General features: G+C 39.8%; 1 protein-coding gene across 1 annotated transcript in view; it reads right to left on the minus strand.

Annotated features, from left to right (window-relative positions):
• The window catches only part of PREP (prolyl endopeptidase), a 111,685-nt gene that overhangs the window by 92,031 nt on the left and 3,885 nt on the right, over positions 1 to 15,769 (minus strand). The window contains exons 2-6 of the mRNA XM_009893858.1: positions 15,692 to 15,719; positions 14,672 to 14,746; positions 7,011 to 7,144; positions 3,903 to 4,033; positions 958 to 1,167 (exon numbers count right to left, since the gene is read on the minus strand). Coding sequence (XP_009892160.1) covers positions 958 to 1,167; positions 3,903 to 4,033; positions 7,011 to 7,144; positions 14,672 to 14,746; positions 15,692 to 15,719 — 578 coding nt within the window. The remainder of the gene's footprint in view (positions 1 to 957; positions 1,168 to 3,902; positions 4,034 to 7,010; positions 7,145 to 14,671; positions 14,747 to 15,691; positions 15,720 to 15,769) is intronic.

Below are 15,769 nucleotides of genomic sequence, written 5' to 3' on the forward strand. Positions count from 1 at the left end.
TTATCATTTCAAGATTTGCTTTCTATAAATACTAAGCAAGCAAAGAAAAACAACAATCTCTGCCACCCTCTAATGATGTTTTTGCTCCCATTTCACCCTGGGCAACTAAGGGGAGATTTATTGCTAATCATTCCTAGAAACCTCCATAATTCCATTTGCTGAAAATAAAAATGAGGTATTTTAGAGCATTGCATGAGGTGCTACTTGATCTTTTTTAAAAAATTTTGTTCTTGTAACATTTTCCAACACTTCGCTTCTGAACTACAAATATGTTTACAAGTGAAAAACACAGGTGGGTATCTAACTTGCAAGTGTGGCAAAATGACAGGCTGCAAAAGCAAACAGAGACAAAATTCAGGCTCTCTGCAAGGTTTAACAAAGAGCACAGCTCTGGAAGAAACTTGTCAGTAGCACTGCCTTATACTGAGATGCTAAATTCTTTCCCTACTAATGTTCCTCAGCTATTTATTCCACTTTGTGTGCTGCTCTTTGCATTTTGCTAGCGTAAACATTTTGTGTTGCTGTGAATCACAGATGAATTAATCTGGTTGAATAAACAAAAACCTTATGCCCCAGATTGCTATTCATCAGGTCAAACTCCCAAGCCAGTTCACCTATGACCACAAAAATGCATGACGGGAAGAGATCTAAGTAAGCTGCCACCAGACATCAAAATTTCAGCCAATAACACCCTGTAGGCAAGCTAAGTAAATCATTGCAGAAAAAATGCAAAGGAGCAGCAAACTTTTAAGAGAAAGACAGGGACAGACAAGAGGATACTCACATTAACTAAGTACAGGCTTTGGTCATACAAGCCATAATATGATATCTAATTGTATAAACTAGTATAGCTAGTTATTTCAGTATAAGCTAGTAGAGCTGATTATTTGTTGCGCCAGTTTACTTAAAAAGGCATTTTGTGTCCACATAGCATGCAATTAGTACAGCTGTACTTACCATCACTTTTCCCATCTTGATTTGGATAGCAGTTATAGAACATGCCTTTTCCATCATGGGTCCATGCCATGCAACTGAATTTAACTCTCTCCAATGTATCTGGAAGATCCTCGGGACCTTCTACTTTCATAAACTTGATAGTAACCCAATCAGACCCACTAGAACTCAGGCCATATGCGAAGTATTCACCATCTTCACTGAATGCATAACCTAGGAAATTGGAACAAAACAAGAGGAAGTAAGAACCAGCACAAGGAATCAGTATTTTTTAAAAAGCGTTTGTTATTTTGCCACACAGCTTATTATTTACTACACACTAGCCAAATCCCAACAAAACAGATGTGAAATTGGGAAAGCAGTTAAAACAACTGTGTCCGCAGAACACTAAGAGAAGAGGGTTTATTTTCTAAAAGACAGTGCAAGCAACTACATCTGCTACCATTTGGGATTCACAGCACTTTTCCAGCCTCTGTGGACTTCTCAAGTAGTTCACAGTTCTGAGTTTAGGCGTGTATACTCAGGAAGTACGTTTAGTAACATCGCTTATGCCCAGCATCTGAATTATGACTACAGTAATAATTCTTCTACTTCCCTGAGTTTGTGGGGGAAGAGGTGGAGACTGACAACGCACACAAGTGGAGAATTTAAAGTGAGATTTTAACAGAGAAACAGTACCAAAGAAGTCAACAGAAAGTGAGATGCAAGTAATGCATTCTGAACTGAAGTAAATACCATTTCAATATTGGAGTCACTGAAACTAGACCCTGCAAAGCCATGAAAACTGAAGTAACCGGAAAAATTTGCCACTAACGCAAATGGATTAATCACCACTATTCTTAGCTAAGACCTCAAATGTTTATATTGGTCTATCCAAACTGTGAGGAAAACACGATTCTGAAAAAAATTCAGAAGAGCTTCCATCATAGCTGACAAGGATCAATTTCACTCTTGCAAATCAACTCAAGTGAAGAGACTAAATGATAGGCCTGAAAGTAACTACTGAAAAAAGGAACACAAAAAAGTTGCATTTCACAGAAATCACAGGTTTGAGAGGGACCATTGTGCCACCCTAACATATTCTCCCCCATAAGAGTGGCCATTCTGATTCAGAACAAGATCACACCTAGTTGTCCCCAGCAGTAACCACAAGATGCCTCCAAGAATAAGAACAATGCAAGCACATGTAAAATAGTTCCCTCGAATGTTCTTACAACCTCTGACCGTTTTTAGCTTAGGAAACTTCTTTTCCATGAAGTAGTTGGTTAATAATCTTCAATGCTTCCCTTGTCCTTATCTTGCCCAGCTTGCCTTTAAACAGGAAGTTTTCTGCACCACCAAGATCCATTGGTAATGGGTCCTACAAATCATCTTGCGGCATGAACCCCCACCTTCTTTTGTTTGCTTTGGACTCGACTCCCACTGCCTTCATTTGATATCCCCTCATTCTTGTAATAGAAAAAATGATGACTAACCAACCCTTATTCACTCTCTCCATACTACTGCATGCCACAAATGATTCTGTAGACTTCTATTATATCCCTGCTAAATTGTCCCTTTTCCAAGCTGATTGATCTGAGCACACTCAATTGTTTCTGACCTTTGCTCCGTACCCTTCATTGTTCCTACTGCCCTCCTCTGAACTGTACTTCAGAGCCCTTTTTGAGCTGAGGAGACCGAAACTATATTTAGTATTCAATGCTACTGTATAAACCCCTGGGTTGCTAATGTAATTGTGTTTTCTGTGTAGTTCTCTATTTTCTTCTTAATCATTTCTGGCATTTGATGTGCTTCTTTGACTGCTACCAAGAACCAGGCTGACATTTTCATGGAACTATTACAGCCTAGGAATTGTTCCCAAGTGGTCATGGTCAGCTCAGAGACTGTTCCATCCATTCCTCTACAAATGAGGTTAGGATTGTTTGTTCCCTGTACATCACTTAATTTACCTGAACAGAGACTTTTACCTATTACTTTATTGCCCACTCATTATCCCTAAGGTCTTCCTGCAGCTCTTTAGTCATTCTTCAGCCTTCACCTTGAATAACTTTGTATCATCACTAAACTCTGCTACCTCACTGCTCACTACTTTTTCTAATACACTGAACAGTGCAAGTCCTAGCATAGTCCCACACAGAACTCTACTGGTGATTTCTACTTTGACAGTGAATCAGTTATTCCTGTCCCTGTCTTTAAATCAATTCTTTATCAACATCAGGAGTTTCCCCTCTTGTTCCATGGCTGTTGTTTCTTTAAGTGCATTTGGAAAGAGATATAAGCTTTTTAGAAATACAGAAAGATTATATGAGCCCAATTCCTTTTATCCACAGTTTAAGGCAGGACTTCTCACTAAAAAAAGCCATATTGATTCTTTTCAACTAGGTCACACAAAGAAGCATCCACTAATTCTGTCCTCTGTTTTTATTAACTGGCCTTGAACAGACTTAAAGGTCCAAGAGTCTTGCTTCTACAGTAAGACAATAGGGAGCAGGAAAACAACACAAGTTAAACTAACACAAGTTAAAACCCTAGTAAACACAAGCAATTTTGTGATTCTCATAAAAGTTAACACTACATTCATCACAGTCTTTTAACTTGCTGGCTTGTGTTAAAGATGCAAAACACAATTTTAAGAGAATTACTCAATATAAGTACACAAACTTTTTTTCCGTGCTATGGACAGCCTCAAGACCTGCTCATGTTCCAGTGGAAGCCTGATACAGAGTTGTGAAAAATGACACTGATAAACTGAACCAAGTTAATTGTGAATACAATGTAGATTTAGAAGTGTTCTTGTGAAACACTATACAAATCCACAATGACTATTGTGACTACTTTGATTAAAACAAGCCGCTCTAGTCATACTTTTACAGGTGAAGAGTCAGAAATCACTTCCAACTTCTGCTGAAGACCCACACTTATTCAGCAGGCACTGCTGTCTCACTAACCTCTTAAAGCCACAGTGCCATCATCAGAAAGCTTATTTGGATCAAGAAAAACTTTGGCATCAGCATCCAAGGAGTCTTGCACATATAAAACTCGCTGGTTCTGCAGTCCTGTATTGTAGAAGTGAAAATACCTAAAAGAACACAAGAGGGAAAAATAAGTAGGAAGAAATCAGATTTTCAGTTAAACAAGCAAGAAGAACTCGTATAAGATTGTCACGAAGTGTATATAAGACAGACAAATACACAAGGGAAACACAAACTTCACATTAGAGTAGGAATCATGGCTTCACCTGTGGCCATTGGGGATTTAACCATCCTCTGTAGGTGCCTTTGTCTCCCTCTTAGTACAGAGGAAGCCCAGATACCAACTCCTAGGCCTCTAAAAATGAGAGGAATCTCATCCCAATGTGATACAGATTTTATAGATGAGACTGTAGAATGCATCCAAAACATCTTTTAAAAATAAAAGCTGCATTTCCTACAGTGTATTTCAAACAGAGCTAAGTATACTATAAACTTTACATAACCGTCCATGTTAAACAGCTCTGACAGTCTCAGCATTTCTCTGTTTCAATTACTGGCACAGGTTCCCATCCTTTATGTTCTAATCCTTGCCATTCATATAGATGCTTTCAATCTGTATAGGGTGGTAGACAGATGTTGAAATGAAACAGAACTGAAATTTTCATCTGTATTTCCCAATGCCCCTAAAACTGTGTGTGTTTTGAAAAAGTTGTAGGAACAGAAATTTACAGAATTCTCTTTACTGAGGGATACTCTTCACATCATAAGACACTACAGAGCTCAAAGAAATTAGTAACTGTGTCCCATGGAATTCATAGGCCTTCATAGGACTTCTAAGTTTTACTACACAAACTCGTGACTTAACAAATCAAATACTAGCTTCACCTGGGGAACAGGGTAATTTATGGCGTAGTGTTCAAACCTAAACATAATTTCATATATTCCCTATGGCTGTCCAGTACTTGGATACAAGCATGGGAACCTGGTAAACCCAGAATGGAGAACTATACTCACAAAAGCCCAGCTAATAATCTGAAGTAGCAATATATTAAAATACTAACAATAATGTTCAGCAAGTGACAAAATTGAAAGATTCAAAGGAATAGAACAAAAAGATACATGATCTTCCATTTGACCATGCTGCTTCTAGCCAATTTAACCTCTGCAGTGCTGAGCAATAAGCTGGGAAGTTAAGGTCAAACAATCTGACACAGACAGCACCTCCCTGGGCACTCTTCCTTTCTGCAGAACAGCTCTTCAGACACTGTCCTTTAGAAGCTATTCTTCTGCAGAAAACTGGAGTAATTAAACTGGAGAATTTCTAAGTGTCATGGGAAGTTTAGATAGTTCTTCAAATAGAATAGGTCCTCCCCCTGCCCCTTACTAAGTGTACTTTACTTGGTAGAGCCCTCTTAATCTCCTCAAACACCATAATACACATTTTTTGGTATGATTTTTAAACCACTGTGATTTAAGTTCAGCACATGCCGAGAAATACAGTAACACTCACAAAACCTAAAAAGACATCTATTAAAATCAAAGTAAAGTTTCATAAGTTAAAGCACATTAAGCTCCCGGCATAAATGTTCTTCCTGGAGGACAGTCAGCTGCATCAAATTCAGACTTTTTATCTCTAGTGGAGACTGAGTGCCACGAGCACTTCTGCAACATCAAGCCTTATCAGCATCGAAGATAACCACACCCAGGCATGTCTGCACTGCACAGGGAGAATAGGTCAGAGAATCTGGAGCAGTCACTGACCAGAATCAGATTCAGCATAGCTACACCTGCAGGAGCATCACATACAAACTAATAAGCTGTGCCCAAATTGCTCAGCAAGGCTTACTTCCCCAGATGCAGAGCTGTCTTAAACAGCTCCACTGCTTCTGGGCTTAAACCTCACACCTCTATACATTGACATGCTGTGCCACATCAGTGACAACTTAAATCAACATCAGCTTAGGTTCACTCCCCACAATATACTTTTGCAAAAACCCACTTAGTATAGACTTTCCCTCCCTTAGTAAAAAGTATCCACACCCTCCTCAGGACAGATAACTAAAGAGTAGCAGATCTCCCTCAATATATGTGCAGAAATCTTAAGGCAATGAGACATCTTCTGCCCTTTCCTGTAGATGACAGTGAAAAACATACCTGGCATATCTGAGTGCCCACTCAATATGGATTAAACAAATTGAAAATACTGAAAAAGACTATTTGTGTTTCCCATGATTAAGAATGGCTGGTTGTTTGCACTACCTCTTTTTCAACTGCTAAAACAATCTTCAGATGTTACTAAGTTAACCAGCAGCTTCATCCCTTTACTCCTTTTCTCTAGGAGATTGCTAGTGTTTCTGAAAGAGGTCACATAAAATTGAGTAGCAGCTGCAGTCAACAGACCTTGGCTAAGCCACAGAAACACCATCTCTTTACCCAGCCACAAAATTAAAACAGGGATACAAATAGGCTAGGTATTGGCATACAGCAGGATTTCTTTATTTCATAGAAGACAAATCTTTTTACATCCACTGCCTTAAGTTCACCAAATGATTTTTCCCCTATCCCCTGCACATACAGCAGCTGTTTTTCACAAGGGAATTCCCACTGTTTTTCACTGGCTGTGACTAAACAGAAATCCTACCAGCTCTTCAAAGTATGACCAACATAAGAGCAGTATTTTAGTAAATATTTAGGAACATGCACATGACAGGCTTGTGCGATTTTCAGGATGAGGTGCCTTTAACTATACCAACAGCGACCAACCCTAAAAGGAACGCCTCAAAGTTTTACTTTTACAACAGTTATTCTACAAAAGTAGCCCGAGTTTTGATAAACTCACAATTGTTCCTATAAAAAGAAAAGACAACAGAAGAACAGGAAGATAATATGACTAGGAACTGGAGACAGTCAAGCATCTTGTGCTCTGCATCATGTAACCATATATATTTATATTGGCTTACTTTTCCTACTTCTTAACTATAAAGGAATAAATACAAATAAAATTTAGAATTTGTTTTCCTAACTAGTAGTTGCTTTTGACTTGCTTCATATTCATCACCACCTACAAAGACATTCCACACATACCTTTTTCCTTTCTTGAAGTGGCAACTGTACTTAGGATAATCGTAGAGTTCAGTCATTCGTTCTTTGAACAGTCCTCTGACAGGACATTGCTCGAGAAAGGGTACTGTAAGCTTGTTCTGAGCCTCCACAAATGCCTGAAAGAAAACAATCCCCCCAAAAAGACATGAACTCAAGCAGGAACGCATATTTCCTACAAGAAGCACTATTTTCTGAAGCAATGCATCACAGACATCTTTCCCCCATACAGGCTGAGTAGTGTCACACCTGAAGAGTCTTACATACTTATTTGCATTATGCCACAATACTGTAGTAAGACTAATGTTACATCTGGAATAAAGTCTCTCTGGGGCACGCATTGAGATAACCAGAGGTTTAGCCAACGACAAGCCAGATTCCTGCCATTCCCCTTTAAAAAAAGAAACCCCAAACCTCATGTTTTTAAAAACTCTCCTTATATTTGCCTAACCAGCACAGAAAAGCTAACTTACAGTATATGCCTAGGAAAAAACATGTTCCTTACTTCACCACAAATATACGATACCCCAGTACTCTATGATAAATAAATCAGGAAATGGATAAAGAACACAGTCCCCTTTGCCCACAGACAGCATTATCATTTCAGGCACTGTGAAGGGCTGGAAGACGATACAAAACATCACGTGCATCATCTGTTCATCCTATTATAACACACAGGATTAGTCCCAGACAGTACTTCTTGGAAAGACTAAAGTACTGTCCACAGATCAGTTCTTAGTTACAAAGGGCAAGAATACCTAAACTCTGAGAAGAGAACTTTGAGGAGTCTGGTTTCTTTAAAACACTCCACCTCCCAGTCACAAACACTTAAGGACAGTGGCCAAAAACATCACCACTCCAGCTGTTTGTTAGAGGCTGCCACTCCCATGGCACGCATGGAAAAACTGGTGCTCTGTTGGTGTTTCACCATCCCTATTTATAGCACAGTGCATTAACATAAAATTAATACCTAAGTGTCTTAAGGTAAACCACAGCTGCTAAGAAGCAGGCATGCAGGCTTTTCTGTCTCTAACATGGAGTAGGAAGGACAGGACACTGTGTGGCTGTAATTCACAGCCAGATGTCACAATGATGGCTGCAGTATCAGTCTCGGAACCTGGGCCTCTCGCCTCCAGCCTGAAACCAATGTCAACTCATCTCTCGCTTACACAGGTCTCTTTACCAGTTGCTTTGAAAGAAGCTATTGTTTCTACCTGTCCTGAATCTGTCACACAGCAAGCAGATCAACGCATGATAACATCTGAGCTACACTTCACCACAGGGCATGACCCACAGGAACATCAGGGCTACAATCCATATTCCACAACTTGCGTTTCACAGTTCTTCAGAAAAGCCAGCTGCTCTACAGAGTACCACTGCTATCAGTGTTCACTCATTAATTCTTCAGGGGAAAAAAAGAAAAGAATAGAACATAAAACTATTTCAGTAGTATTTTACAGACATTTCACACAGTGAGAAATGAGCACATGGGGCAAGTAGAGAGAGACTCTCCGTCCCATTTGCCTCGCTGCCAGAGCAGTGCATAGCCAAGAGCTGCATTACGTGCCAAACTGTGTTTTCAGAGACTTGTCAGGCCAAAAGGTAAAGGAAGGAAGCGTATTAATTACGGTCAGTCTCCACTTGAGATGTATTTGTTCATGTTTAACAAAGCATACAAAAACTGATAGGCTTTAAACATGTGAGTGCAAAATTAGTAATGCCCTAAAAGCACTTGGCTAAGTGCTGAAACATACTAGTTTAAGAACACATGGGCTGGTTACACACAAGTCACCGCTCAAGGATGACACAAGAAAGCAAGCACTATAGCACTGAAAAGGAACAGATACAGAAGGCTAATAATGATGACTCCTGGACCTTTACTCAAAATTAGACTCTATGTAACAGCAACGATTAAGTCAGGAAATGATCCCCTGAAAAAAGGGAATGAGGCAAATGCATTGCCAAGGAAAGGCCAGTTTTTGCTCCTGTTCTCCCTTTCAGGATCATCCTGGCATAAACAGCTTTAACACCCAGTGCAGCACATCCCAGTGGTAAGTCAGAACGACATGCAGCCTCCACATTGTACCACTATAACCGTGTCCCCCCATCAGATGATGAAAGAACTTAATCAAATCAATCCCAAGAATCATGTGTATCTGAATTTGTTTTCTCTAAATGGAAATGCATGGATTTCAAAGACCATGTACACAAAAATCTATACAGTGCATGCTACACAAATAAACTGTTTAAAGTGTTGCAATATTTTCAGAGAAAAGATGTCTTATAAAAATGTGTATAAAACCATCCATTGTACTGGATGGGCAAAAGCACTTTTCAGTTGCATTTAGTGGACAAAAACTGGCACACATCTTCATTTCATCTATCAATGATGAGCCCACAATGGTAACACTGCTGCAAGGGTATACGGGAACTATACATTACTCACTTTTAATTGCACAGTCACATCTTACCACATCTTCTTTCATTACTGGTATTCAAAGAGGAGACACAAACTTTTCTTTACAAGCACTGGTTGCACAAGAGCATGCTTACATCCTAACTACTGCACTCAAACCAAATCACTAGTAATTTTGCTTTTACAGAAACTTAGTTATGTTTTCCCTGTTTCCACTTAGCACGCACCAAAGATTCCAAGACTATTTGTAAAAGGGAAGGCCATTGCTATCTGAAAAAGCAAGTAGGAATTACAGGTTTTTGAAAGAGTTCCACCGAGGAAATCCAGTCCAGTTTGGAAACTCTCTGTTCTTACATTTTTGAGCACAAGGTTGCAGTCATGTTCAAAAAGCAATACATAATTGAAACATTGCTCCAGGTAAAGTACAGGAACAGATGTCAGCAGAAACTCTGACAGTAAACAACTCCATCCACCACGCTGAGCTGAACAGATGCCACACAGGCTATAGGCCTAACAGTAACTCCATACATCTTCATAAGCCAATAGAGAAAGATTCTTATTTTACCTGTAGAAATCTACATCTGACTATCTATCATAAGCCTTGAACTAGGACAGAATTTGCTAGCAGAAGAAAGAACAGAATAAGGGTCCAAGTAAGGCATATGCTTCTAAGTATCTCAGAAAATAAGGTAATTTGAAAAGCAAAAGAATTTCTGAAGTGTACTAAGAGCAGAGATGTTCTATTCAAGGCTGAAGTGTTTGGCTATTACTTGAGCAGGCCAATTGCTATTTTACAAAAAAGTATACCTAAATTTCATCTGAAAAACACATGCCACAAATTTTTTTAACCATGCTTTGTTACAACCGATCGGCTTTCTACACGTTACTAAGCTATTCTCTCAAGATATTGATTTCCACTCACAGTATACTTTCCAAGAGGAAGTCCTAGAATACAAATTGTTTCAACATTACCAGTCTTTGTTATTAATTTGGAAAATATTTAGTTTGTTTAATAATTACCCCTAAAATCTTCATATTTATCTTCTCAGGAAAAAGTAGTACAGTGCAACTTTTAATAATTCCCCTAAAATCTTCATATTTATCTTCTCAGGAAAAGGTAGTACAGTGCAACTTCTATAAGAGGGCACATTACTTTTTTTTTTTTTAACTGGCAGCTTGCATCTTAGCATTTACCGTAGTACTTAGCAAAGAAAAATTCAAAGTGAAATTGGAATTTTATCAAAACATGTGAATGAAACACTTGTCTGTTAGAGCTACAAATTCATTTAATTGCAGTTCTGAGAGTTTTAATTCTAGCCTTAATCCAAATGTACACCTGTTCATAACACCACAACTCAACTGTGCATGCTACGTGATCCCCGCTCTTTCATCCTTTATCTGTCCCTCGTGTCTGAAACACGCTACACATTACTGCCCACACTGTCAGTGAGTTAAGATATTGTATGTGACTGACATACTTACAGTAGAAAAAGACTTCGCTGTAGTCTAAAAAAGAGCTAATTTCTGACAAAGTTTAAAAACAAATCATGAAGTTGAAAAGTCCAACCCAGCCAAACCCAAGATGACAGTAAAAGTGTGGTTTTGCAGTTGTGGCCTATGTCATTACCAGAAGCGTTTCACCAGTGTAGCACAACATTTCAGCTATGCTAGGGATGCTTCCTCAGTCTGTCTTAGAGGTCCATGGCCACACAGTAGCAGAGCATGGACCCAGCTTCCACACTTCCTCTCTTACAAAGTGAGGTAGGAACTTCCCCATCTGACCAGGAGCTCAGTCTTTATTTACATATCTGGAGACCGGAGTTTTGTTTGCTTATAGCTGTGCATGACTACCCCAACCAAGCAACACACAGGGAAAAAAGTGATACAATAAAGCACATCGATCATGAAGATGGAAGAGGATACTTCTTGTACAACAGCTTTTCAACAAGAGATTGAGGATGTGGCTTCATGACTGGCTTAATCATCTCCAAGACTGCACGTTTGAGAAGAAACAGTCCTGCTTAGCCACCTGCAGATTTCAATAACCTCCTTTTTATAGCAGATATATACACTGCATATGGAATAAGATCATCTTGGTGACCTGGCTGAAAAATTTCTAGACCTATTTGACCTTCACCTAATTAAAAGCAGGCTGTGCGCTGCTAGAAAAGGAAACATCCCATTCTTGAACCATCTTAGATGCAACTATCATGTGGCTTTGGGGTGACCTAGATTAAGCATGTGTGCCAATAGGAAATGAATCCACCAAAGGCTTCCCTCCCAAAACATCACCTTGTGATGGCTATACCTACGCAAGGGAGGGACACAAGCATTCACGTCAGTGCAAGAAGGGGAGGAAGGGCAGAAAGAAACCACAGAACCACCTGACTTAATGGAAGCCTGCAAACTTCGGTGGATCAGGTACAATACCAGCTGTACTCTAGTCTCACTGCAAAAATACCCGATTAAGCCAATTAAAAAAAAAATAATAATCCCACCCTTCTATGTTCACTTGTTTGTATGCTGCTAACTATCAGAGCCCACAAGATCATTTGGACTGGCCACGGGAAAACCAAGTATGGTTCTTTACACTCACAGCTGTTGTGTGTAATTTCTTTCAGTCCCAAGTCTACAGTGGACATCAGGTGAAACTACCATGAAAATTCCAAAGTTAACACGAATCTCACTTGCCTGTGCTTCTTTCTCCATGCTTAAAGAAATACTAAACTTGATGTTTCACTGACTCACATCAACAAAAAAACAAAGGGAGGCCTACCCATTTATTTTCTGTGACCACACCAATGCTTGACACGATTATTTCTGCTAAGTCTAGAAAAGTAGAATTCCAACATATTTGTGTATCTATGGAACAGCACACACCAAATAATTTTGACTGTTTGCACGTGAGAAAAGATTCCTAACTTAATAAATGAATGATGTTCAGTCTTCGCTCGCCGTATAAACCAGAATTTTCACTGTTATACCTACTCACACAAAGCAAGCATATTGTAAACAGGAACCAAAGAGGTCCTGTTTCACTACAGATGAGCATGGATGTCCAAGGAATTCTTCTTCTAGTTCTGTACCTAATATGTAGAAAATTAAAGGTAGCCTATTGTTGGAGGTATACACGGGATATTTTTACTTTGCCCCAAAACAAACGGAGATTTGGGATATTAAGGAGTGCATAAAGTGAGTGAGCGACTTGGAGGAAGAATGGGAAGGACACAGGTCTCAAGGTCAGTAACTCAAAGGTTTGAAAAGTCTACAAAGCATGCTCCAAATTCTCCAAATTGAAGCCTGCATGGTCATTCAATTTCCTCTCTACCATGTCTGGTTATTCTTTGACCTGGTAGGTGCAGAATGTCTATTCCACAGGAGTCCTGCAAACTTTCTCAAGAACTTGGACACAAAACTATGAAGAAAAGCTAGCAAGAAAGAGTAGCTGTCAGCAACCTCTGCTGCAGAGCACAAAAGCAAGTGATAAAGCAGATGGAAGGAGTTTAGCACTTCAAGACTACTTTTTTTCTGACCTCTTCTATGAAAGAGGTAGAACAGCAAAATATTTTAATTCCGTTTGTTCGGTAGCTCCTGGAACTTTGGAAAAAGATTACATACTCACATATACACACTCACTCACATAGGAACTCTCCCCGCTCTTTGCATCATACTACGACCACACTGCAAAATTCTGCCAAGGCGTGTGTTTTTTAGAGTGTAGGCAAGTAAGACTTAACAGTATTTTCATTCCACTGATGTGACATTTTGTGCCTGGGCTGCTGCATTTTTATGAGCATTCCTTATTTCGCCTACAACCTCTGGAGACTGAGATTCACCCTCCTTCAACTGTTCTCACCCAACCTCTTCACAGTATGCGGCAAAAGCATTCAACACAGGGACACAAAAAGTCAGGTATTGCCATTTTCTCAATCCCAACTCTTCCGTAGGATCCCTAAAACAACTTTAATAGCTATTTGTACGAAAGACATAACCATATCTCCCCACACATATATCCCTCTGAATTTGGCACAAAACTATCCTATGTGTACCATTTCCTAAGGATGCCAGAATAAAAAAAAAAAAATCAAAATATTCCCAACTTACTAAATATCTAATTTTCAATGTTAACATCCACGGCAGAGTCTTTCACTAAAACTTGATCCCAAATAAACCTTTTTACTCCACATGTACCTTTACATATGCTGATAGACTTTTAAGTAGGGAATGGGATCCTAACTATACACATTGTATCTTGCTCTTGACGATTACAGTAAGTTCTATTCGACCACCCTCTAGCTCATCAAGATGTATTATGTAAGCACATACATGAGGGAAGCTAGCAGGAATCTCATTAATCGAAAGCCACCTTGCAGGATATTTTTAAATGGAGATCCTGCCCTCCATCATCTTTCTGACACAACCACACATACTAGATAGAAGCCACTGTTTTAGATCTGGAACTGCAGTTATCACAATGTCACTAGCCATTCCAGAGGAACCCCCCTCCACACTGCCACCTACCTCTTTCTGGTCATCACCCTGGCAACTCCCTATACCATGAATATCAGAGGAACTCGCCCTCAGTCATACTTTATTATTTTTCAGGATTCTCTCACAGCAAAAGACCAGTTCCAGCAGAACAGTCTACCCATACCACACCGCATGCTGAAAACACTGCAACATCCTCAATCTGTAACAAAAGCCACTAACAAAGCCTAACTTCAGAAGGAAAACGTTTTTGGCTTTGAATTTTTTAAAAAAGTCGTGTGTGTGTGTCCCCAATAATGCACTAACTTACTCTGTCACTGTACAAAGAAAGCAAGCCAAAGGAGTTCTCTTTTTACCCTTTCTTAGCTATTTTATTATGGCAATTTTAGATATACTTAGGACAGTGGATGAAGTGCTCCAAAAGCAGAGTGTTTCTCTTCAGTCTGACAACATCATTTTGAGCATTTGAATTCTCTAAGAAAAATGGGTGTAAGACAAACAAGGCCTTAGTTTTCCAAATTCTGGAACACACCAAGTGTTCCAGTCTTTCCCCCATTAACACAAAGGTACAAAATAATGACATTGCTGTTACCACCATAAGGTACCACATGAACTACACCTACATTCACTACCTAAGTTTTCAAAAAGTATTGGCAGGTCCTTCAAAAACAGAGTACCCATGCACCTACTCTATAAAAGAGAACCATGTCAAAACAGCCATTCCCGTACAAAGAAAGGTTACCTTCGTTTGTTCACTATCGGGGTCTTCAAGCCAGCAGTACGGGTCGCTTATTTTACACCCATGGTAATCCAACACCTGCATTTATAAAAGACAATGCTTAAAAAAAAAGAAAAAGAAAAAGATATGCACACAAGCAAACTCTATTCATCAAGGAATGACAGTCATCAAGATGTAGGGTATTTGGAATTTCACAAAAGCATACAGTGCTAAAAAGCAAAGGAAGAGAAAAGCAGCACCTTGCTCCCAGGTAAGTTGCTAATATTACCATTCTTTGGCGATGGCACCAAGGTAGCAGAGTTGTCCTCAGAAAAAACACAGAGCACCAGAGAAATGCATAACACAGCTATAAATCCCTTCCACAGGTCAGATTAGCAAAGTAATAACACCCCCCTCCCCAACAAAATAAACCCCCAAAAACCAAGCGACCTCAAACCTCCTCCAAATCCACGTGTTCAAGTCAAATCTAAACCCCAATTACTGGATGCACCCAAAATGTAGTTTCCGGCTACACAACTGTCTCTGGTTTAGGCCTCCCTACTATTGCTCCTCACAAACGTGCGTATAGTACATATATAAATTAAAGAAAAAAAAAACGACACAAAAGACTAACGAGACTAACGCACGTGGCTGGATGGAAGTGCTTCCTTCCTCCGGTACACAAAGTAAGACTAGATACCTGCTATTAGGAGTTGCATAGTTCAGCCTTTCTCTCAACTATGAAAGTAAATACTTAACTTTTCCCAGCGTTGGCTCATGTCAGCAAACATTTTGGTTTAAAAGTGAGGTTTAGTTCTGTAAATAATCCCTGGGCTGGCGCCTAGAGCACAGTCCCTAGCGGAAGGAGAAGACAACTGAACCCATTTTAGCCAAACTTACACAGCACTCCTTGCCTATCAGGTTACGGCCGGAAGGCAAGAGGACAGACCACCTTACAGATGTGCCACCACACAAAACCAGACTGCTCGTTCCTCTGCAGGCTGCTCCGGCCCAGGTGGAGGCCTGGACTTCCCCGAGACACGCAGCGGTACCGGGAGCTCCGGGATTTACGCTCCCGACCCGGCACGACCGTGAAACTCCCGCTCCCCCCCGCCCCCGCCC

This window comes from Charadrius vociferus, unplaced genomic scaffold (genome assembly GCF_000708025.1).
Source record: "Charadrius vociferus isolate BGI_N301 unplaced genomic scaffold, ASM70802v2 scaffold129, whole genome shotgun sequence".
In the NCBI taxonomy this organism is placed as follows: Eukaryota; Metazoa; Chordata; class Aves; order Charadriiformes; family Charadriidae; genus Charadrius; species Charadrius vociferus.